The sequence below is a fragment of the Anoplophora glabripennis genome, unplaced genomic scaffold, assembly GCF_000390285.2.
Source record: "Anoplophora glabripennis isolate ALB-LARVAE unplaced genomic scaffold, Agla_2.0 scaffold336, whole genome shotgun sequence".
NCBI lineage: Eukaryota > Metazoa > Arthropoda > Insecta > Coleoptera > Cerambycidae > Anoplophora > Anoplophora glabripennis.
Window position 1 is genome coordinate 186,663 of NW_019417416.1, and position 24,335 is coordinate 210,997.

The window sequence follows — 24,335 nt, forward strand, 5'->3', positions numbered from 1 at the left end:
AACCACTTCTTCAGCCATTTTTTATCCCCTTAGAGTAAATTTTATTAATGACGCCAAGTATTAAAAAAAACGAGTAACACCATTTTTACTGCAATTTATTACAACTATTTTTATAAAAACAATAACAATGGAATTATCAAAAAAGTATAAACACCATAACAATTCTAGACTACTAGTGCATTTTTATTTTGGCCTATATTTTTATAGTATAGGTAAGCCCAACTTACAAACAAGTTCTACGGATTTTTTTTGTGAATCATATGTGCTTACAAGTTTTCAAAATATCTATTAATTGTGATAAAAATAAATTCATATGAACAATTTTTGTTGTTAATAGATATTAACTGCACATAACTGATAACAAAAATTTACAGACCTTCATAAACTGAGACCTGCCTATATATTTTTTTCTCTAATAAGTGCTTCGTTAGAATATTATCTATGTAAATATACATGTTGTTAAAAAACTGGAAGATATTACAAGAATTTATTCGTAAGATCTGAACTTTATACCCCATCACATTTGTTACTACTTTTGGTAATATTTATCTAAAAATTATTTAATGTATATGGTCTTAACTCACATATAAATTTAAAAAAAAAAACAAATTAAAAAGTTGTTGTTTGGAAGAAAATACAAGTAGGGGAAGTTTACAATGTTACCCATATTATTTAAAAAATTATGTTTGACAATAATATAACCTTTGATTAAATAGGTAATTATTTTTATGTATCATTATTTTTTTGTAGTATACAGGGTGTTCCACAAATATGTGCTGAAATTTGAACCACATATTTAAACTCACCAAAAGCAATAATTTTTGTCAAATACTTTTGTTATCATCTGTAACTGGAGCACAAGTTGAAAAAGTTAGTTCGGTTAAAAATAAACAGAAAGAAAAACTGGGAAGTAGTATGTTACTTAAGATATTTTTTCAATCCATACCTAGCTCGTCAGCATTATTTTAATAAAATAGAACAATTGACAAAAATGTGAGTTCTCGAAAAAATTATTAGACAAAATCTATTGATTTTGATTAATTAAATGCGTAATTAAAATTTTGGCTTTTCTGGAAAACCCTATATGTACAGGGTGTCGCGATTAAATGTAATACAAGCCTGTAGCTTCTTTGTTTTTTGACAGATTTCAAATTTTTTTTTTTAGAATTTAGGATAAAACAACTATCTAACTGTAATGCTGCTGTTTTTATTAATGCAATTCCCGGCCAACTAGGATGCGTTTTTTCGGCGTCAAAACAGCTAATTGGTATTAGCGATTTTGTTTCAAAAGATAGATTGCATATTCTCATTCAGCATCCCTTAAAATGTCTTATCACCAAGATTCATCAAATTCAATACATCTTCAGAAGAGCACTAGTTGGCTGGGTATTGCATTAATAAAAAACAGCAGTATCATAGTCAGATAGTTTTTTTATCCTACATTTCATAAAAAAAAAATTTTTAATCGGCCAAAAAATAAATAAATTACAGGCTTGTACTACATTTCGCGACATCATGGAGTGCTTGCCTGAAGATGTATCAATTTTTATGAAACTTGGTGGTAAGCCGTTTTAAGGGAATGAGAATACATAATTTTTGGAAAAGAAATTGTTAATACCAATCAGCTGTTTTGATGTCAAGAAAACGCGTCCTAGTTGGGCCTGAATTGCATTAATAAAAACAGCAGTATCACAGTTAGATAGTTTTTTTTATCCTACATTCCCACATAAAAATTTTTGAAAATGGTCAAAAAATAAATAAGTGATAGGTTTGGTTTGCATCGTATTTAAGCACGACCCCCTGTACAAAATGTTGGTATATATTTTTTGTAACATTAAAAAGCTGCCTTTTAAATAGTCTCGACACATCTACAGTATCGTTTATTGACCTTTTAAATTCACGACGGGGTTTGCATCTCTTTTAAAAAATGACTAAGTTTTACATCGTTATATCTACCTAATTTTTTCTGGATAATATCTCCCGTACAGGAAACTTTAACATTTAATAAATTATTTAAAGCTTGATTATTACTATGATTATCGATTGTTCAAAAATTTCTACTAATATTTAGAAAATAGTATGTATGCACAACATTCAAAAAACAAAAGTGTATTTTATACATATACAGGATGTCCAACAAATAAATACCAAACATATCAATCAGCTCATATAGGCCAAAGAAATTCTCAACAGACCATAAAACTATTTAAAAAAATATTTTTCTATTACTCAATTCAGCTTTTTTACACAAAATGATAATTTTGGCATTTATTTCCAAGACATCATCTTCAAAAGTTTCAATATACGTGGTTAATACAACATATAGTTTGATATAAAAAATATTAAATATTAATTTCACTGAGACATTTTAATTTAATTATAAATAATTATACAATTTGTATAATATATAACAAGGGAAAATGATTGTTTTTTTTTAAAATAATTCTAGTACTACAATTACGAATACTTTTTGATTTTAATAAAATCTTTTAAAAGAAATATAAAAAATAACAATTTCTATTCAGTTACTGTCGGATGGACAATATTCATAATATTTTAGTTGAAAGTTTTTTCAATTTGAATTTTCATTGTATTTCAAATTTCACATCAATAAATCAATTAAACACACTCTTTATTTAACCTTCAAACAGTGCATTTAAATTTAACAAACATAAAAGTTTGAATTTGGTTGGTCAATATAAAAAGAAAAAGTACTATGGATGAACACATGGATATGCTTCATTTTCAAGATACAGGGTGTTAAAATTTGAAACAAATTTCACATTTTCTAAAATATGTTTTAAATACCTAAGGCAAAAGGTAAAAGGCAAAAATTTTCACAAACGTCTTCAGAGATTTCAACACCCTGTATCTCGAAAATAAAGTATTTCCGAACCTTCCTTCATAGAACTTTCTTCTTTTATTTTGACTAACCAAATTCAAGTGTTAAGTTTGTAAGTATTTCTAAAACACCCTCTATAGATACAACTCCTGAACATGATCCTGTTAAGGTAAGTACACAAAAAGGTAAACAAATATTCCTGAAAAGGTCCCTTGAAAAACCAATCTTATACAAGCTTAAGATTACCAAAAAGAAATTACTTTTTTTCCAAACTTTCATATATCTCGCTGTATAATTTCAACAGTATTTGCCATAATACCTTAACAGTATTCTAAAACATTTTAAAAAATTACGAAATTTATTATACTTATATCTATGCTTTCTTCAAATCCTTCAGTTGCTTCCTCCAAACCAAGCCATTCAATCTTTCACCCAAAATATACAGAGCTATTGTAAAACCTAACAATACGGCAAAAAATACTATCCTTAGAGGCAAGTTTAAAACTTCTAATATGGGATACACCCACATGCCAGTATAAGAGTGGATAATGTGTATCCACACCAGGTAGACTGCCATGAACGCTACCAGGATACCTATTCCTTGTTTTCTAGAAGGATACTTCCTAAACGAAGTAAACAGTTCAATTAGGATGAAGACTGCTATATTCGTGTGCATAACATGGTTGAGCCATGTTGGAAAATAAGGGTCTAAGGCCTTCGGAAATATTAATTCTCTATCGACGAGGTACAATCCCCAAAATGTCAGCGCTACGAAGTTAGCCAAGGGAAATGCTAGACTTGCAAGTATCTGAAAATTAATAACGTGTTTTCTATAATATAACCATAATGATATGTCACCAATAAAATATAACGCCTTGTTAAATTCAAATATACCTGCAATTTTTTCAAATAGTTAACAAGTTGACTGCGGTACATACCTCGGGGGGTATGTACTCATTATAAAAGATATGCGAATCTCAATAATCACATTTTTACTGTATCTTATGGAAGTTGCAGAATCTGTAGTTTTTAGAAATAATGATTTTTCTATTATTTTCTTTTCAAAACTCTTTGCGAATGAAAACGTTAGTATCCTAGGATATATAGTTACAGATACATGCAAGTTTATAGTAATAATTGTGTTATTTTTAATTTTATAGTGTCAAATGTAAAAAAATACATATCCCCAGGGATATGTACCGCACACAGAAGAAGTTTTGTTACATATCCCCAAAGATATGTATCTCAGTCACGGACAAAGTACATTGAGATTATCTCGCAGTCAACGTGTTAAATATAGACTATCATTAGCCTTTTCCCTATACAGGGTGTTAAAAAAAGAGTGTAAAATATTTAAGGAGGTAATAGTATGAACCAAAATAAGCAGAAAAGTCTCAATAAACATGGGTCCGCAAAGTAATGGTTGCGGAGATATGGAATGTTTTATGTTTTTTAGCCCCTTTTTTTATTTTGCAAAAACGTTGTGTATTTTCTTATAATAGTTGGTTGATGTTTAGTGAAATAAACAGTACGTATTTGACAGTTGTTCTCAGTGCACAAGTTTTCTTTCGCTATGGCTGGTTACTCTAACGCAGAATTAACAGACATGCATTTCATGTATGGTCGTGCTAATGGGAACGCCACCGAAGCGCGACGTCTTTATGTTGACGCTTATCCAAATCGCCAGATTCCTTCACAACGCATGTTTGGAAGAATTCACCAAAGATTGCGTGATACCGGTTCCTTGAGCAAACAGTGCCATTTATCCGGAAGACCAAGGTCGGTATCCACTCCTAGAGCAGAAGAAGAAATTCTAGCACTGGTAGAGCAGAATCCAGGTACGAGTGTGCGGAGAATATCAGCCGAGGTAGGAATTAGTGGTCCTCTTGTTTGGAGAATCCTTCACGAGCAACTGCTTTATCCATACCATGTGCAACGAGTACAGGCCTTAAATCCAATAAATGATCATCAAGCACGTTTGGTTTTTTGCCGCTGGTTTCTACGTCATGATGCTGAAGACCCTCGTTTTCTTGCAAACATTCTTTTTACTGATGAGGCCGGGTTCACAAGAAATGGAGTGTTTAATTTTCACAATACGCATATTTGGGCCGACGAAAATCCTCATGCTCTAATAGAATCTGGACATCAGGCACGTTTTTCATTAAACATTTGGATGGGTATTGTAGGTGACAGGTTTCTAGGTCCTGTTGTTTTACCAAACCGATTAACAGGCGCTGCTTACCTCAACTTTCTGCAGAACACACTGTATGAGTTTTTGGAAGACATTCCTTTGAATCAGAGGCAACAAATGTGGTTCCAGCATGATGGTGCTCCAGCTCATTTTTCCATGGCCGTTAGAGAGCATTTACACCAAACTTTTCCACATAGATGGGTAGGAAGGGCCGGACCTGTTTTATGGCCTCCAAGATCGCCTGATCTGAACCCTCTAGATTTCTTTGTTTGGGGATATTTGAAGACATTAGTGTATGGTACTCCTGTAAATAGCCTGGAAGAGCTGCAGCTACGGATTAATCAAAAGTGTCAAGAAATCCAAACCAAGGAGGGTGTTTTCGAAAGAGTTCGAATATCGTTGAGACGAAGATGTCGTGCCTGCTTGGAAATGGACGGAGGGCACTTTGAACATCTTCTGTAACTTTGTTTTTTGTTTGTTAAAAGCTTCCTTTGTCGGTTTATTCCTAATAAAATAAAATGTTTGAAAAACGAATAGTGGTCCATATCTCCGCAACCGTTACTTTGCGGACCCATGTTTATTAAGACTTTTCTGCTTATTTTGGTTCATACTATTACCTCCTGAAATATTTTACACTCCTTTTTTAACACCCTGTATACAGCCTGTGTTCAGCAATGGTCGGACCCGTCAAAGTAGTTCAGTGGACAAATATTTCGTTGGTCAGCCCAATTAGCTGATTAGGAATATTGGGCAGGTTTTAATAGTTACTAAAGGCCGTTCAGCGAATTGTTTGACTAAAGAAGTTTGAGCGAATTAGTCCGACCAATCGCTGAACACAGCCTCAATTTATTCTTTGATTTTGTTACATTTATTAGTAGTATCTGTCTTATTATTTATTTTTATGTTATTTCATAAAAACAATAACTAACAGAATGAGATTTAACCATATCTACTTTGTCAGTTACATTTGAAAGTAATAGAAAAGCTATGAGTTAACTGATTACTCGACTGAGCATCTTTATGTAAAGTAATTTCCAAATAAGTATGCATCAACACTAAACTTGTAAACAATGCAGAGCTATTGGTAAAGTCAGCAATTTAAAAAAAAAGTTTCATATCTATGTGGTAAGTTAGTCATGTAGTTATAAATATGTATATTTTGAACGTGATCGATCACTTACAGTCAATGTCTGGTCATTTTGGTGTCATTTGATAAATGCCATAAATAATATTCTATTTACAAAAAATGTTTCTATACTAATCGATATTTCACATCTATCCTCTCCAAGTTTGTAAACATCCTGTATAAAATAATGCCAAATAACATGCTCAAAAGCAATCACATGGCTTGACATATCTCAAAAAATTACAAAATTAACGATATTTAACAAAAGTGGTTATTTATTTTTCAATTTTATATAAATCCGCCAGGTTTCTGTTCTTTAAAAAAAAAGTCTTTACATTTTGGATTTTTTTATTTGTTTATTAAAATATAACTATTGAGAGCAGAGCTAATTTATGCCAAATAAGTTCGTTTTTTTGTCACTTAGCAACAGTAAGATAAAGTACAATTTTTTAAATTTTGGTCAAGGAACAATAAACAACTTACCGAATTATTTCTTTTGCTTTTGTCATTGTCTAAATGAGTTTTTAATACATTTTATGAAAAACTTAAAATCCATTTTTAAGAAATAAATCATCAAAATTAAGTTTATTTTCAATTTGTTCCAAAACTTAACTTTTTTATTTCTTGTTGAGTTAATAGGCCCCTAAGTTAAACTATACAGAATTTACTTAAAATGCTTGGCCAAATTTTAATAGCAAATTCTACATTTCAAACTAACAAAAAAGATATATAAACTTGCATTCGGAAACAGGGTGTCCAAAATGAATGATAATATGTGGTTTCAAGACAAGTTTCATAGAGGCTGTATCCTAAAAAACGGCGCAAGCTATAACTCCGTCATTTATAGCCCGATTTTAAAAAACAAAAAATTATGTGAAATGGCTCTAAATAAAGTGAGTAAATAAAGTGAAATAATAAAGTGAAATAAAGTGAGTAAAGTGAGCCTATTGAAGCGAATTTTATTTCTATTTTGAATTCAACTATGTACATATATAAAGTTTACTTTTGTGAAACATGTATTACAAAAAAAAAAAACATGAAAATCTCGATGAAAATATTAGTCAATACCGTATTATTAACGCCCGGCAATTGACAACAAACATATTTTGACTAATCATGTATGCCTGGAAAACAAAAAATAATACAATAAAGCAAGTAAATGTCATTTTAGAGCTTGAGTCTCAGTTTTTTACGCATTATACTCTTCCTGTGTCATTTACAGTAGATTATTTATTGAAATAAGCTCAATAGTGCAAAATATGAGCAATAATCAATTGACAGACATGATTCCGGTATACTTTCGGTATAATAAAAATCATGGTGCAGGAGTCCACCTTTAAAGATAACTATTTTCCTCACAGATAAGTTTCAAAACCAAATAGATTTGTAAGACTTGAAGAAAATTTGAGAAACTGTGGTGCTTTTAAGAAACCAAAGAGAGAAGAATGTCAATTTAATGAAAATATTGAGCTCAATGTTCTTCTTAACGTTGAAGAAAACCCAAGAACTTCCCTTGGAATTTCCATTCGGGAAATTTCTAATATTAGAGCATCAAAGAGAACTATACATGTAGTATTGAAAAAGCATAAATTCAAGCCATACATTCCTCAAAAAGTACAGGCATTAGAGGAAAACGATAGAGAACGACGGCTATTGTTTCTTTAGTTGTTTTGTGTTTGTTGTTCTTCGTTTAATGTGTTTTGTGTTTAATTAATGTTATTTCGTGTTGAACTTTTTATAATGGTTAACGTATTTAATTAAATTGTTTTTCTATTAATTGATATTCATTATATTGATTCTTTTCTGTTAACTACAAAATTCTCTTTTGAGTTTTATTTGCTTTGGTGTATTATTTTTTGTTTTCCATGGCACAGATGATTAGTTAAAATACATTTGTCATGAATTAGTGACCAGGCGCCGAATGTGGTATCGACTAATACTTTGTCGTATTTTCTGAAATAAAAGCTTTACAAAAGTCAAATCCATATACATCATTGGATTCAGAAAATAAATCTGCATAATAAAAAACAATAAAAAAATATTGATATTTGAGAAAAGTTGACTATCGATTTCCAAAAACAAAAAAGTAAATAAGCTGTAATAGACTCCCTCTAAACAAAAAATTAAATGAAATGGCTCTACCATTTCATTTAATTTTTTGTTTTTTAAAATCAGACTATAAATAATGGAGTTATTTGTTGGCGCGTTTTTTAGGAGACAGCCTGTATATGTTATTACTTAAATAATTCAGATCAGTTTATTTTAAAAACAATTTAATAGTTTGGCACTTTATCTTTTGTCAAAAAAAAAAAAAATTCATTTTTTATAATTATATTAATAAGAAATATAAGAATTACTGAAACGAAGTAAAATATACAACACTTATAGTGAGTTTCTAATAATACATTTTAGTTTTCCGTTAAAAAAATGTATTAAAAACAATATTTAGCCATAAAAACTCGTATGACAATACAAAAACAAACAAAATCACAGACTCTAAGATTCTCCAAAGGTTGGACATTAACACTGTTTTTGAACAGTTACTCAAAATCTTTGAAAGTAAAAACTAACCAGTAATGTACCAAATTAGAAAATGGCAAATAACTTTCTTTTACATGTTTGGATAGACGAATTCCAAATAAAAACTTTCATGCACCTTGAGAAATTGTTTAAAATGATCACTGTTTTCTGTCATGCATAAACTTATTCTTCATCAAAAATTGTAGCCTATATTATCTAATAATAATAATCAACAATAATGTTTAAATTCATAGCTAAATTTAGAATTTTCGATGATTTTAAATAATACAGCTACATTACGTATTATTCGAGGTATTATTAGTTATCTGTTTTTTGAAAACTAACAAGCTTAATAAAAGTTTTAGAATTAAATTCCCCATAAAATAAAGTAATAATTTTTTAAGTCCGACAATGGGTTAAAAAATTCTGTCACTTTTAATGGTGCATCATCCCTTTAAATTGCTTCAAGTGAACTCTACTTACTATCGATTAATGCTCTTGGTACGTTCACACTGTGCACCAAATTTGGTTTTTCTAAATTCAAGTATAACAGATATTGATTTTTTTTCGAAATTTGAAACCTCTTTTTCAAGGTCTATAAGGGAGTCTCAGGGGTGCAAGTAAATTGTGTTAAATCACCATGTTTTGGGTCCCCCTACATGCCCCTGCTCTGTGCCGGTTCTTATGCAAAACACCCTGTATAATTATGAAGTAAAGTATATCTCTATCTTTCTAGACCATTGGCAATTATGATAACATTTGTTTGTTTTAATTTTATGACAATGTGAAATACACCAACTGATTTCTGCTGAAAAGAGGTAATCAGAGATTTAAGGAAATGAATAGCACCCTGTAACTGGAAACAAATGAAGATATCAAATTTGTGATTTAATAGTTGAATTTGTTTTGAAACTAAAGAATGTCAGTTTTCTTCTATATTTACAGGGTGTCCCGAAATTCATGCAACAAAATTTGGTCATAGATTTTTAAGACAAATTTAGGGGACCCGTATTTTTTCTTTTTGCCAACTGGCCCCCTCTTTTGGAATTACAGCCCCCTGAATACTGTCGATTTCTATAAAAAATTGGATATTCTGTACTTTTAATAATCTAACTTATATATAAATATTTATAAATTGGTGTAGGTCGAACGCAGTTAGGTATGTTATTTTTTACTTATTTATATTTTAATAAATACCTACCAGGTCTTTAATTTTCCTAATCAGTGGTATTCTCTTCGGTACATTTTCATTTGTTCCAATAAAATCATTGAGAAGGCATATTGCAAAGAAAAATCCTTGTAATAACTGTAAAAAAAAAAGAAAAATATAGATCAAATTAAATGTAATTATATAGTACCTACGTATTAAACATGGCCTTGATTAGTATTAGACAATATTAAGGAAAAAATGTATTATAAACACTAAAACATTTGCATTCTAGTATAAATAATAGGTAAGTTTTTTGTTCTTAAGATAAAGCTTTTATGAATACAGTAAAAAGGTGTAATTTAAAAAAAAAATTTGAAGCTACATAAATTTAAGGGTATTAAGTATGTTTTTCTAATCATATTAGTCATGAAAGATATAATTAATTAGCTACAGTTACTTGTTCGGTACTAACATTACATAAGTAAGTAAATTCTTAGCTACATTTACAGACAAAATATAACCATGAAATAAGTAAACCTTGATTTTAAGAAATACTAACCGCATCCCAAAATGTTAAAAACTTTAATTTTCCACTAAATCCGAAAGATTCTCCCATTCTTGAGACTTCTGCAGGTACTTTGACGTAATTCCAATCATAATAACATCCAATCCAAAAATGCACAGTAGCAAAAAAATGACAAACAGCTCTAACACTCATTTTTTAAATATCTATGAAATATTTTAATCAACCTGTTCCCTACACACAGTACCACGATCGAATGCCGGTATAACAACTAATACAACTTATAAGACAAATAGAAATAAAGAATAAAAACATTCACTTTTAATGGATAGAGAGAATGGAGGTTACTTCCTATTTGTACTTTGTCAACCACATTTTTTTACTCGCAATGACTATTTGTTTAATAAATTGCTTGAATATCATTAAAATGCCATTTTTAGAAGCAGTTTAATAACGTGATTAGGACTTATGAAATAGGTACATTAATTCTAAGGAAAACACATAACCAAACTTTAAGAGGATTAATATTTCAATTAAAATTTACATTTTGCAATTTGCCATTATTCTAGGCCCGTTGACAGTTCTGCCACACAAATAAAAAATAGAAATCTGCCACAGGTTGTGCCTCAAGTACCTACTATAATACAAAAAATAAACAATTTAAACATATCTCAACATTCTCAACAAAACAAATCGATTTTTTTAGGAATGTTTAATTTACAATTTAAAAAGAAAAGGGATGAAGGAGACTGTGCTTGGGCTCCTAATAATAAGTAAATGTTTGCTTAAATAGGTGTTGAAAAAGCTGCCTAAATAAAATCGTAAGCCTTTACAGACATATGGTGGTAGGGTTTAAATTATTTTTTAACTGTAACAATTACTACATTTTACAATAGTTGTAAACTTATATTTTCTGAAAATGAAAAATGAATTATGCATTCCACTGACATTTGCTACTTAAAGGATAGATGTAAAATTGACCATGCGTAGAAGAAATTGTAACGTTATATTGGGGTCGTATGATACTATATTAAAATTATAACTAATTTCAGTAATTATAATTAAGAACTTTTTAATCTTGCATAGTATCATACACAAATTGCAACAAAAATTGTTGCAGTTTCTGTATGATACTATGCAAGATTAAAAAGTTCTTAGTTAATTACTGAAATTGGTTATAATTTTAGCATAGTGTCATAAGACCCTTAGCTTTGTTCCAAGTGCATTAGAATTAGTTAAATTAGTTTCCAACAGTCCGACGCAATCGCATTTGATTCGAAACAATGAATTTTGAACCTTATGTAAGCATTACATCCATATGCGCATGCGTCTGACTGTTGAAAACTGTTTTGGATTCTACTAGGAACAAAGCTATTATTTTTCAGTAATGTTATTTGTTTTTCATGTATTCAAGATTCATAATCATAACTAACTTTTTCTAATTATCAGTTCGTCATTGTTACCATATTAGAACATTAGAAAATTTTCATTTCAGAAGCGTATTTGAAGTATGTGTAGCTTTTTTAAAATGCTTCTCATATTGTTTTGTTACATTTTTATTTGTACGATGAGTGGCAAAATTGGTAATCCATATTAGAAACTTTTTTCAGTGGCTTCTCAAAAAGAAAAAAATTCTTGGGAAAAGTTGCCGCATCCCCATACTAGAAGAGCATTTTTTTTAATATACAATGTAGGTAACAACTTTTTTTAGTTAAATTTTTGAGAAATCAGAAAAAGTTGTCTGGAGTTCGAATTAAAGTCATTCACAATACAAATAAAAAATATCACAAAAGAGTATTGGAAAATATTTAAAAATTTACTCACACTATTTATACTATTTCAAAAACGCATTTGAAATGAAAATTATCTAAAGTTGAGACCATTATGAGAACAATATGGTAATAAAATTATGTTACTCAAACATTTCTGAAAATATACTGAAACGTAAAACAAAAATATCGAGGGCATAAATGGAACATAAAAAGAATGTTACTGAAACCAATTTTTTGAAACGTTTTATTGGAAACGTATTTTGGGGAGGACATCTTGTGTTTCTAGAACGTTACCAGAACGTTGCATGGATTTTTATGAAACATTTCGAGAAAAATGGAAACGTTTCTGAAACATGTCAGATACCGAAAAATGTTCAGTGGGTGTGCTGTCTATAGGGAATTTTGTGTTAATCATTCCCATTACTATGGGTTGGATTGCATCACGGTCCGTAAACTAAATTCAGTGGAATTGTATAACATAAGTACATTATTAGGTAACTTCAGGATAATTTATTATAGAATTTAAAGAAAAAAAGTTGCTATAAACATGTGACCGGAAACGTTTAAATTCCGAGGTACAGGGTGTTGAAAATTAAAATTAAAAAATATATATTAATATTTTAAATAAATTTGTAACAGTTAATGTTAGGTTCATAAAATTTGGCAGTTATTGTAGGTACGTTGTTAAAGAGCTGCATTTTTTGTATAAAGTCAATTTTTATCTGCTGCCAATGGCGTAGTTAGACGTGAGTCAGTCGACGTTTTTGTCATAAATATAGAACCCAATGGATTTTTAAAAATTTTTATTATTTTCGGACTCGCCTAATATTTTACAACAAAAAAGGTGTACTGATTTTTTTCCTAATACTAATCTTTTTCTTAGAAAAAAGACTTATTTATTTAATTCAGCGGCAACAAAAATAAGAGATAATATTATGTTTTTTTTTGTCTTACAATTAGTTACTTGTTTGGCACCGAGATTGTTGGCATTTATAATATATAAGTTGTCAATCAAAACTGTGGATTAAATAATAAAACTCGAAAATGAATAACTTTACACACCACAGACAAAATAGCTATCGCCACAAACCGCTCCTGGAATAGACCAGCAGTTTTAAATTTCCGAATTGCCGGTAGAGTACACCACCAGCAGAATTTTAGGAAGAATCAAATACAGCGGCCCGCATACCCAAGCGTATCCTAGCAACATATAAACAAGACTTTGGTAATGTTGCCAGGCGTACTTACGGATTTCTTTTGTACACTTTTTTATCAATATCTGTTTTTTGCGTTACTGTATTTACTTCAATGTATGATGTAGGTATTGATAAAAATGTTTTTAAAGAATCAACGAATATCTATGTATGTATCATATGATATTCTGCAGTGGTGTTACAATTAAGTTATTTAATCATAATTTCGTTAATTAGCTACCTACTATTTTCATTTTTTGGTATTGAAATACTGCAGAAAATATATTTCCAAATAAACAAAATTCGTAATAATATTTTAAACAGCTTGTAATATAATTTTTTTAATATTTGATGATGACGATAAATTTATTTAATATACAAGGTGGGTTATTAGTACGTCGCGGAATGTAGGTACAGGTTTTTTTTGTATTTTGACATCCACTTATAGGTTTAATAATAATAATTAAAGATAGAAAGAAACTTTAAATACAAATGTACGACTTTTCCTTTATTTCATTTGACATCAAAATTTACTGGCATAAAATATATATGTTTAAAATAAAAAAAATCATTAAAAAAAAAATAAAATTCATCCTTATGAAAATAACAAACAACGCTTTTTATAACTAACCTTTACAACAACATAAGGAGAATAACTAAAAACGAAATAACATTAATATACCTACAATTTTTACAAATCAACATGCAAGTGATTGTGATGATACAGTTGAAAATATGTTTCAATTTACTATTAATTGCTTCAAAAACAAATTCAAAATTATCAAGCATTTCGTTCTGTATTTTTTTTTCAATACTTGCAAATTTTCAGGTAAAAAAATATGTCTAAAGGACTGACAATGAGATCGGGGCTGTTTTCTGGCCACCTAAGGTTTCTAATAATATTTTTTAGTGTTCGTTGACGGGATTCTTCCTCCAAAATAAATTTGCCAATATTCCTGAAGAACTTTTGCACATTATTGTTATTTGAATAATACAGTTAATTATGTTTTATTTTTCGTCATCAGAATAACCCATTATAATTTTTTAAATTTTCTAAATTAAAATGGGTTATTCTAATAATGATAAATCCTATGTATTTTTAAAAGAAGGTTCGTTTCTGTCGTTTTTGTCTGATTGTGTGCGAGAGAGATAGAGTTATAGTGTGCGATAGAGATAGAGTGATTCTGTCCTCATAGAGAGCTTATCTCTCTCTCTCTGCTGCTTCAGGAGTCTCCCCAGCAATTTCAGGACACCTAGGGAGGGAACGTGGGGTAGAGCGCGTGGCCTTGTTAAGCCTTCGTTATCGATCTATGATGTCACACAGTATAAGAAAAAAAATGGTTTTTGCTCATAACTCGGAACTGGCTGGAAATATAAACAAATTTCCCCTTGGTTCTGAGTAGAGCACTCGGTGGGTGACGCAGAGCGGGGTGTCACAATATATGAAAGAAAAAAAACAGTATTTGCTTAGACTCTTAAGTATCAAAAAATCTCCCATGGTGAACAAATAAATCTCCCATGGTGAACGAGTGAAAAACGTCAAAACCTGCATGTCAAAAAAAATATCGGGACCAACGGTGTGCGACGTATAAAAAAGTGTTTATAACTCGGAAACGGTGCGTTGAATCGAAAAAATAATTGAAAAATGTCAACCCCTCCCTCCCGAGTTCTGTATGTTCCTTCTGCCTTGAATGCAAAAGGTCCGAAGTCCGTATGTCGCAAATAAATTCTGGAAACAAGAGGTATGTCGTGTTATAGTAAAAAGGCCATATAACTCGGAAACGATGCGTTAAATCGAAAAAATAATTGAAAAAATCTCCCCACACTCCTGGTTCTGTATGACAGTTCTGCGTTGAATGGAAAAAGTCCGAACTCCGTATGTGGAAAATAAATTTCGGAAAGAAGAGGTGTGTGAGGTGATACAGTAAAAAAGGTCTTATAATTCGGAAACGGTGCGTTGAATTGAAAAAATAATTAAAAAAATCTCCCCACTACTCTGGTTCTGATTGTCCGTTCTGCGTTGAATGGAAACGGTCCGAAGTCAGTATGTCGAAAAACAAAAAAGTTAGTTAGTTAAAAATTGCAACAGCAGTAGCGAACACATTATCTTATCTCTGTATTGATTGATGATTTGTTGTTTTTTTTTAAATAAATTCGTATTCAACTACTCCTTGAGGTTCCAGCAATTCTACATTGAACACCTTGTGTCACAAATATGGGCACTACCAATGACATCCATAATATGCAACACTTGTGTCAATAAATAATTATTTACCTATCTAAAGAAATCAACAATAAGAGGCAGTACCCATCTAAGGATACACAACCTGTATAATGCATTTTTTTTAAACATAGGTTTTGATATCGTACCATATTGGAAGTCGACGCACAAATCTAAAAACATTACTTTCGAGTTTTTGAATTTTCCCATTCCAAGGTGATATAAAATAAATAATTAATTATAGGTAAATTCATAGTTTTAATTCTAACTTGATTTATTTTATTTAACATTTAAGGCAAATGTGATTTCCAAACACAAGATAAGTTCCATATCTCTTTAATTACATAATTGAAAGCATTAAATTTATTTAGCAGTTATTATTTGGCAACAAAGCCACCGCTGGAACTGCCGCCTATTAGCAAGTAGAAGAGTTACCACGTTAAATTTTATCGCTGGAAGCCGGCTAAGGAGACCCTGCTTCCATTTCGGGTTGCCAATTTCCAGCATTTAAGTAGCATGTATGTATGTGTTTTAGAAAACATTTAGAAATCTACATCTCAGATTGACTAAAACTGGTATTTTTAAGCGTAATAGGTACGGAAGTTACAGGCAGACGTTTAACAGTAACAATAACCCCCATCAGAGGTAGAAGAAGATCCTTCGACCAGTACCAGGAAGATTGAATTGCAGCTTCATGTAAGTCAAAGACTGTTTGGAAAATTAATACTACATTCGGAGGACTATAAATCGTCTTATTTTGACCACATCAGTTGACACCTCTGCACCTATGTGGCACCCTCTACATTTTTCTCTTATTTCATAAATATAGACATCCTTCTTTATTACCATCCACTGTAAGTAAAATCTGTTAGACATGAAGATCCATGGAGTTGTCTACGGAGGTAACAATGAGGCTAACACTTTGTACAAAAAAATTAGTAAAATTTATCTGCTCGTTATTTAATGCATCAAAGGTAACATATTATACAACGTGCATCTTAATTAGACTGCCAAACATCTAAATAAATTAAAATTTACACAGAAAGTACAAGTGAACTAGGGGGCAATTCTGACCCCTTATGAAGATTTAGCAGCTTCATTCCAACTCATTCTTTTACTTTTGAAAAAAGCAATAAAAAATGTATATCTTCCAATACATATATGGATTTAATAGTGACATTTTGTGTTAAAAATCTAAAAGTACCTACTTATTCATGTTATTATTTGAAACAATGTTGTGCAATTGCTATAAAGGGAAAAGAACGAGGGGAAAAAATAGAAACATGTACTTATGTAGTTTCTTTCTGCGATTATATATTTTCATTAAAAATATTCTGTTTTATATGTTATGTTACATTACATTACATTACTTTATATGTTATATTACAAAGAAATAATAAAAGTCTTTGAGTAAGGGAACGAAAAAATTAATGTAATAATTAATATGTACTTAAGACTTATATTTATTATTTTTCTACAAATAAAAAAGCAATATTAGCCTTAATTAGTTGTACGCATACTTCAGTATTTAATTGTAAAAATCTACGTACTTATCTTCTAGAAAAGGAATTTCTATAAGATGTTCGATTTTGGACTTTGGACACCAAAACCGGTACCTACATTATTAACGTAAACAATCTTCAAAGATTACTGCAAACTCTATCCGAATTTTATGGAGCATGTAATTCAAACGTAGATACTATGTGTAAATTCTCTAGATACGATATATCCAGGTTTTGTACTGTCATGTAGAAAATAGTGAAATTAGGATACCTACTGAAAATGTTTTATTTTCAGCTCATATAGCATTAGATTTTATGGCTTCAAGTGGGTGTAATTAATGTTTATTGATAATATTTCGGCCACTAGGAATCGAGTACTTATAGCTTTAATACAGATATGTTATAATTAAAATTATATTATAACAAAACAGCAAATCCCAAGAACGTTGATATCAATACTGACAGCTTAACGTAGAAAGAGACTGTGTGTGATATCTTATAGCACCTTTCTGTGATAGATCCTTCCAACACCGAATGAAATAACAACACGGTACCTAACATCGAAAATGTGAAAAATGTTACGTGACTTAATCCCTTCGTCAAAAAATCGATTCAGTTGAAGTATCAGTAAACAATTTGGCATTTGTTTCCTGCTATACAGGGTGTCCAACCAGGAAGGTCTTCGTTTTCCAGGATATCGAGCAGCAAATTCTCTACATGTTCTTGAAATTACTTTGTCACATTGTCCATAAATAACAAACAAATTAAAATAATCCTCATTAGAATAATTTAAACGATCCCCAGCCAATTTTATTTGAATTTTCGGCGAAAACTATTACAGACACAACAATAATTTGACAACTGACTTGTTGACAAATGCCAAGTTATTTTAATTGTTTTTGGAGTGTTTCTGGTCATGGCTAATTTGATAACGAGAAAAACTGTCCAAAAAAATAGAAAATTGTAAATATCCCTAAAAGTAGTAACGGTAACCCTAACAACGCTTATATGGCATACGACAGAGTAAAAAATACAGGGTGTTCCATTTAAGTTAACAAAGTTATAGCTGTTTGCAGCTATTAAAATGTAACAGCAAAAATGAAACACCTAGTATTAAATGTCTTAATACCATAATTTAGTGTTACCTTACAGGTACCAAAATTCCACTTGATATCACGCTCGTGAAAAGAGCATCTCCGCGGACCCTTGCATCTGTCAAATTTCTTCTTTGAAAATTAAAATATCAAAATCTATAACTCCTAGGTGTAGGAAATAATTAATAAAATGATCCTCAAATTTCACGTAGAATCCGAAAATGCAATAATATATATGTATAGATTGTCCCATTTAAAATAAAAAAGTTAATAATGATTTCCGGTATTACCGGAAGTGTCATAAAGTTCTAAATATTTTAGTTGTGTTAGCCCTACTGCCTCTGCTAGGTTGTCAAATTTTCGGATCAGTACTTTCCGATATATCGATAGTGGCGATTCCTGGTGGAATGGAAGTATTTTTTGAAGTATTTTTATCTCCTGGATTTTTTTAACAAGATGACATGAAAAATTAGATTCCAGGCAACATATTTTTTTATAACTTTAAATCACCAATAACCACCAATTCAACTGGTTGGGAGGAGATTTAAAGAAAAAAATACCAAGTCATCTTCAATCTTTGTGAGGAATCACTTTTTAAGTTAATTTTTTAATAGGAATTTGTTTGTAATAATAAAAACGTGTGGGTAATCGATTATTTAGTTCTGTTTAAAATTATGTATTAATCTGTCATCACTGTTTTCCTACCTTTAAGGGTATTTAGAATAAAAGAATCAATAAATTTCTTTTATTTTTCATTCCAGAAACGAGAAACCCATAATAGGTCTGTTTCTGCAGCAGTTGAGGATTAATTTGAAACTATCAGAGATATTTGGATAATTGATTCGTGAACATATTCACTTTATACACAATTATGTAACAACTTAAGTGGTGAATGTATCTGATAGCTTGAAAACAGTTTGAGAAACAAACCTAATACTTTAACCGGTATATCTCTAACAATAAAAAAGTCACTCCATGTATGGGAATGTAAAATGATCACCGCATATAAGTATCATGAAATATTTAATTTTATTTTAAACCTTTCTATCCCTAAACTGCAAAAAAAAATTAAAACTACTTCTGAATGTCTAGATTATTATTAATAGTATTACTAGAAACAAAATAGATAATAATAATAATAATAAATTCTATATTTTATTTAAAATATAGTTTCGGAGGATATAATAATTAACTATTTATTAAGAAAGTTTATTAATGTAGTTTCTTAAATAGTCTCTTTGAATATTTTGCGGCACTTCAAGGATTTTAAGTATGTACTATTTTTTATCATGTGGCAATTAGACCAAAACAAAAACAATTAACCTCATTATTGATGATTTGTTTATAGTTTAATTTTCTCACCAAATCCCAAATTGTTAAAAATTTCAACCTCCCTCTCATAAAAGTGTCGCCTTTCCATTGCAATGGAGGTATGTCAAGACCCTGGTCATACCAAAAGGACACTAAAAACGACAAACTACTTGCAAGGTGGAATATATTTCGCAACATTTTCATTATAACACTTGTTCAAAACACTTATTATAGATAGGTACGTGTATTTTCAAGCTCTCGAAAAAAAACAATGACTAGTAATAATGAGTATATATTTAACATAATCAAACGGGTCGCATTATCAAATGATTGCCTGAATCAGTTAATCCAGTGGCGTCCTATAAAAAAGGAACCTATTCAAGAAGTTTCAGAAAAACTCACCATAAATTGTAAAGTAGTTTTAAAAATTAAACGATTTCTCTCCTTAACTATGGGTTTATCGTCTTTTGTTTTCAAGATACGTGATGTTAAATTATATTTTAATAAGTTTTGTTTGCGGCACAGCCGCTCTCTCATATTTAAAAGGTAATCAAACCAAGCTATTATCAATACATATAACTTGGTCATATAGAACCACTTCTTAATTGAACCTCCTCTGTTTCCCAATTTTGTAAAGCTTTGTTAAACAGATAAAAGTGTGGGTGTACTAAAACCAGTGTTAACAATCCCTCTAAGGAAATCTAAGGAAATTTGAATATTGTTTGTCTTAATTTTAATTAAGGCAATGATTTTGGACTTTAGTCGAAAAAATGTATGAATCCGAATCTTTGTGACGATACTGCCGATTTATGGATTAAATTATCGTAATGAATTCATTTATAAGAAGTACCTAATAAAAGTCTAATTTCTAAATTGTGTTTAGATTTAGCTTACAAAATTGTTTTCTTTGAATCTAGGGGAAAAATGCCAATTTAGGATTTCCAAGAGAACGCAGAGGATTTTTGGGGAATTGGGTTGGCAACACTGATTGAATTTCAGATATTGTCGTCACAATCACAGCAAATTGAGATGTGTGAATATTTGTAAAGTGCATGAAACGTCAGATGTACCTAAAGAGAATATTGGTTTTCTATTAATGGCAAAAAATGTTTGAAGATACCACTGAGAAGACCTCTGGAGCATGTTTTATTTTATTAATTTATAAGTTTGAAATTATGTTGAAATATAATTTTCTTTTCTTACCGAAGATCAATTTAAGAAACTTTTTTATGGTGAATTTATGACCTCGGTCCTCTAATCTTAAAGCTTTGCCTTAATAGTCTTAATCGTAATTTTTCTCTCCTTTATAAAATTGGCGTTTTCATTAAAACGTCATCTTAGGAATTAGCGCATCCAATGGAGTATTTTAGGATTTAGAGGATTAGGTATTAGGCAACCATATTCCTCTGTTGAACTATTTTTATTCCTGTATTTTTTTAAATTTGAATAGATAAGGCATAGGGATCTGCAAGGCAGCAACAGGTTCCTAAAATGATAATTCAACAACACAGAAACGTCAGTGAGTCTTTTTTTTTGGTGCTTTGACAGGGGATAGCCTTTTGTTTTCATAGGTAACATAGGTCTCTTACACGAAACATGATTTTTCGCATTTTAAACAGAAAAGTGGTGATAAATCAGAAACCATCAAGAATAACTATAACAACCCTTTTACGTACTGACGTACATGGTGAATCCAGAATTGCGAAAATATACAGGGTGTCCCATCCTGTTGGAACCATAAATCATTTGTTTTTTTCATAATTTATTGTTTGTTAGTGTATGTTAGTATGTTAGTGTTAGTATGTTAGTTAGTATACTTATATGTTAGCTAGTGTGAATAAAGCCAATATAACAATATGTTAAAAGAATATTTTGTCCCAGTATGTCATTTTTTAGTATCGTCACGGCATCTATACAGAAAGATTTGAACTCACAATTCTAACTGAAATTTGAACTATTCGAGGGATCTAACAACCCCAGTTTCCGAAACTAAAATAAATTTCTTCATTTCGGAGATATTGGCAGCAGGAGTGTTAAATGGCAAGTGCTAGCGGCAAGTGCTTTTTAGCTAATACCATTATTTTTTTCAACGTTCACGAAAAAGTATTTCTTGATTTTTTTCCCTAAACAGATTTATGTCTTATATCAACTGCATCCTATAAGACTTATTTTTACAGTTTTTCCCTAATTGGAAAAATAATGGAGAAAATGGAGGGTGACTTATTTGGTGGACCACACTGTATACTGATATTTAATCTGAATGATTACAATCTGTTTTAGAGTTGAGAGGTCAACTAAGTAAAGCTGGAGATAAACGTTTAAACCACTTTCGAAAAAAAAAACGCGCTTTATAAGCCGTTACACTATGTTTTGTATAATTAATGTAATCACATATAAACAAATATGTTGTTTACTTCTGATTACAGTGTTGGCCTTAGAGACCTTATTTATCAATCAAGGAAAAGAGTTAGCTATATGAACTTGTTTTTGTACCACCAATTAAAAACTTAATTAACTGAAAACACTTTTTTCATATACATACAGGCTGTTACAAATTCGCTTCTCACTACAGGGATCTCGGAAACTGTAAGAGGTACGAAGTAGCTTAAATGGGGGCAAAGTTGCGTAATCAGGGGACATTATGCCTCTAAAAAATCAAGGCTAACATGATTAATTTTCGAAATATTTGAAAAAAAACGAAATTTTGGAAAACCGTTTTTGTTTAATTTCAGCCTTGTTTGAAAAAAGAAGAACACTTTCCCATGGCCACTTTTTGGCCCTCTATCGAATGGCATAATCAATTTTTATATGTAACGTTTCGTCTCTCCAGGACCATCATCAACTTAATTTTTTAAATACAACCCTGGAAATTTGATTACATTTTTGCAAGCCTTCATGACTCCCAATACTGTACTGCCTCAGCCCTAACCAGATTCAGACGTTTTGTCTGGAAAAATTCATCTTCAGTGCATTCGTTCCAAATTTATCTAAATTTTTTATTTAGATTTCTTTGTTTATTAAATTATCGTACACTGTAAGTGTCGTTAGACCCTGTGAAATCCATCTAGTTATTCAGACTATTACCACCACGCATTAAAGTAAAACATTATTAGAGTATTATTCCCGTGTCCATAGTTATTTCTAGGCTTCTCAAGTGCTCAAAATTCAAATAAATTCCGATCTATTTTTTTCGGGATATTCATACAAGTGCATCTGACATGCTCTTTCACAGTTGCAATTACAGATATAATAAATTCCGATAATATTATGCTGATCTTCATTTTTAACCTTTGCTAAAAAAACGAAAATGTTTTTGAACATTTACTGAAATTTGTTGTGCGCTATACGCAATTCACTTTCTCTCCACGTAGCCTCTGACAATTCCGAATACTCAAATCCGATTTTACATTACTTTTCAAAGTTTCAAAAATGGCTTACATGTATAGCAACTCGGAGTTGATGGATATCGTTTTAATTTATGGTGAAACAAGACAACATTTGTGTTATAGTAAAGTATTTGTGTTATGGGAAGCAATACAACATTTGTGTTATGGTGAAGTTCATAGAAACTGGGTACGACGGCCCAAATGTGTTTACACATCGATGGAGAAAATTTTGAACAGTTGTTGTAACATTAGGTAGGTATGTCAAATTATTTTATTAATTCAAACCACAAACTCATTTTATTAATTAATAATTATAATAGAGGTAAGTAGTTGAATTTGCTGATGAAATTTCTTTCCTTAGGAACATATTATATGGACAGACGAGTCAAAATTTATGAGAGAAGGTATTTTTAATAGACATAATACTCATTTGTGGTCATCTGAAAATCCTCATGTTATCCGGGAAAGAAACTTTCAAAATAAATTTATCGTAAATGTTTTTTGTCTAATTAAAGATAACCAAATTTCTTACTATATCTACGAAGAAAATTTAAATACCGACAGATATCTCAATATTTTGCAAACGGTTGTGGCAGATTTTCTAGATGATATACCTTTAGACCAACTAAGGAAGTGTTGGTATCAATTAGACGGGGCTCAACCTCATTGTCACAATCAAGTCGATCAATAGCTGACTGAAATGTTTGAAGATAGATGAATGAGACGCCTAGGACCGTGGAATTGGCCAGTGAGGTCTCCCGACCTCACTCCATTAGATTTTTATATTTGGGGAGTAATAAAGCAAAAAGTATATTCTACACCCGTTGCTTTAAAAGAGGATTTGATTGCTCGAATACGAAGAGCGTTTCATGAATTGCCTGCAGCAGAAATAGCAAAAGTGGTGACTGATGGTGGTATCTCTAGAATCTGCAAGTGCTTAGCTGTTAATGGGGGTCATATTGAACACTTATGACTTTTTTAAGTATCTTAGTGCATTATTATTATCAACATAACATACATAATTAAAATTGTGTATTACTATGTGTGAAGTTGATTTTTTAGAGTTCTTTTTAACTTTATTCTGCTCATTGGTGGAAAATTGGGATATGTCTCATTAAAAACTATAAATGTTTTGCTGAGAATCCCATTGCATCGACTGTGAATAAATAATAATAAATAACTGGTGACAGTTTAGTTGTTTGTTTTGAAGAGAAGAAATGACATGATTTTAGGTGATTACACAAAAAATAGTAGATAACTTAAAAACTAGAGGAGATAGGTTTAGGGAACCCTGATACCGTTCGAAAGAGAATAAAATTGTGTATCAGACTATAGAAAAACATACAAGGTGTTCATTTAAAAAAACTGACTTATGAAGGTTTAAAATTAACTAAACTCGGCATTAAATTTCTAGCACCCTGTATGCAATTAAGCCACTTTGAAAGTATAAATGGGAAGCTTAGGGTCTAGCTCTCCCCCCTATAAATATTAATAATAATAATAA

The 24,335-nt window shown here is 30.6% G+C and overlaps 1 protein-coding gene across 3 annotated transcripts in view; it reads right to left on the reverse strand.

The window, feature by feature from the left end:
* Window positions 1–1,887: 1,887 nt before the first annotated feature.
* LOC108910266 (androgen-induced gene 1 protein-like) overlaps window positions 1,888–24,335 on the reverse strand; it is a 26,172-nt gene continuing 3,724 nt past the window's right edge. The window contains exons 1-3 of one of the 3 annotated variants that reach the window (XM_018714820.1): window positions 19,497–19,694; window positions 9,881–9,985; window positions 1,888–3,650 (exon numbers count right to left, since the gene is read on the reverse strand). In XM_018714820.1, the coding sequence (XP_018570336.1) occupies window positions 3,216–3,650; window positions 9,881–9,985; window positions 19,497–19,649 (693 nt within the window). In that variant the 5' untranslated portion in view covers window positions 19,650–19,694 and the 3' untranslated portion in view covers window positions 1,888–3,215. Of the gene's footprint in view, window positions 3,651–9,880; window positions 9,986–10,388; window positions 11,306–19,496; window positions 19,695–24,335 lie in introns of those variants that run through there. The other 2 variants (XM_018714819.2, XM_018714821.1) reach the window with 2 other exon arrangements.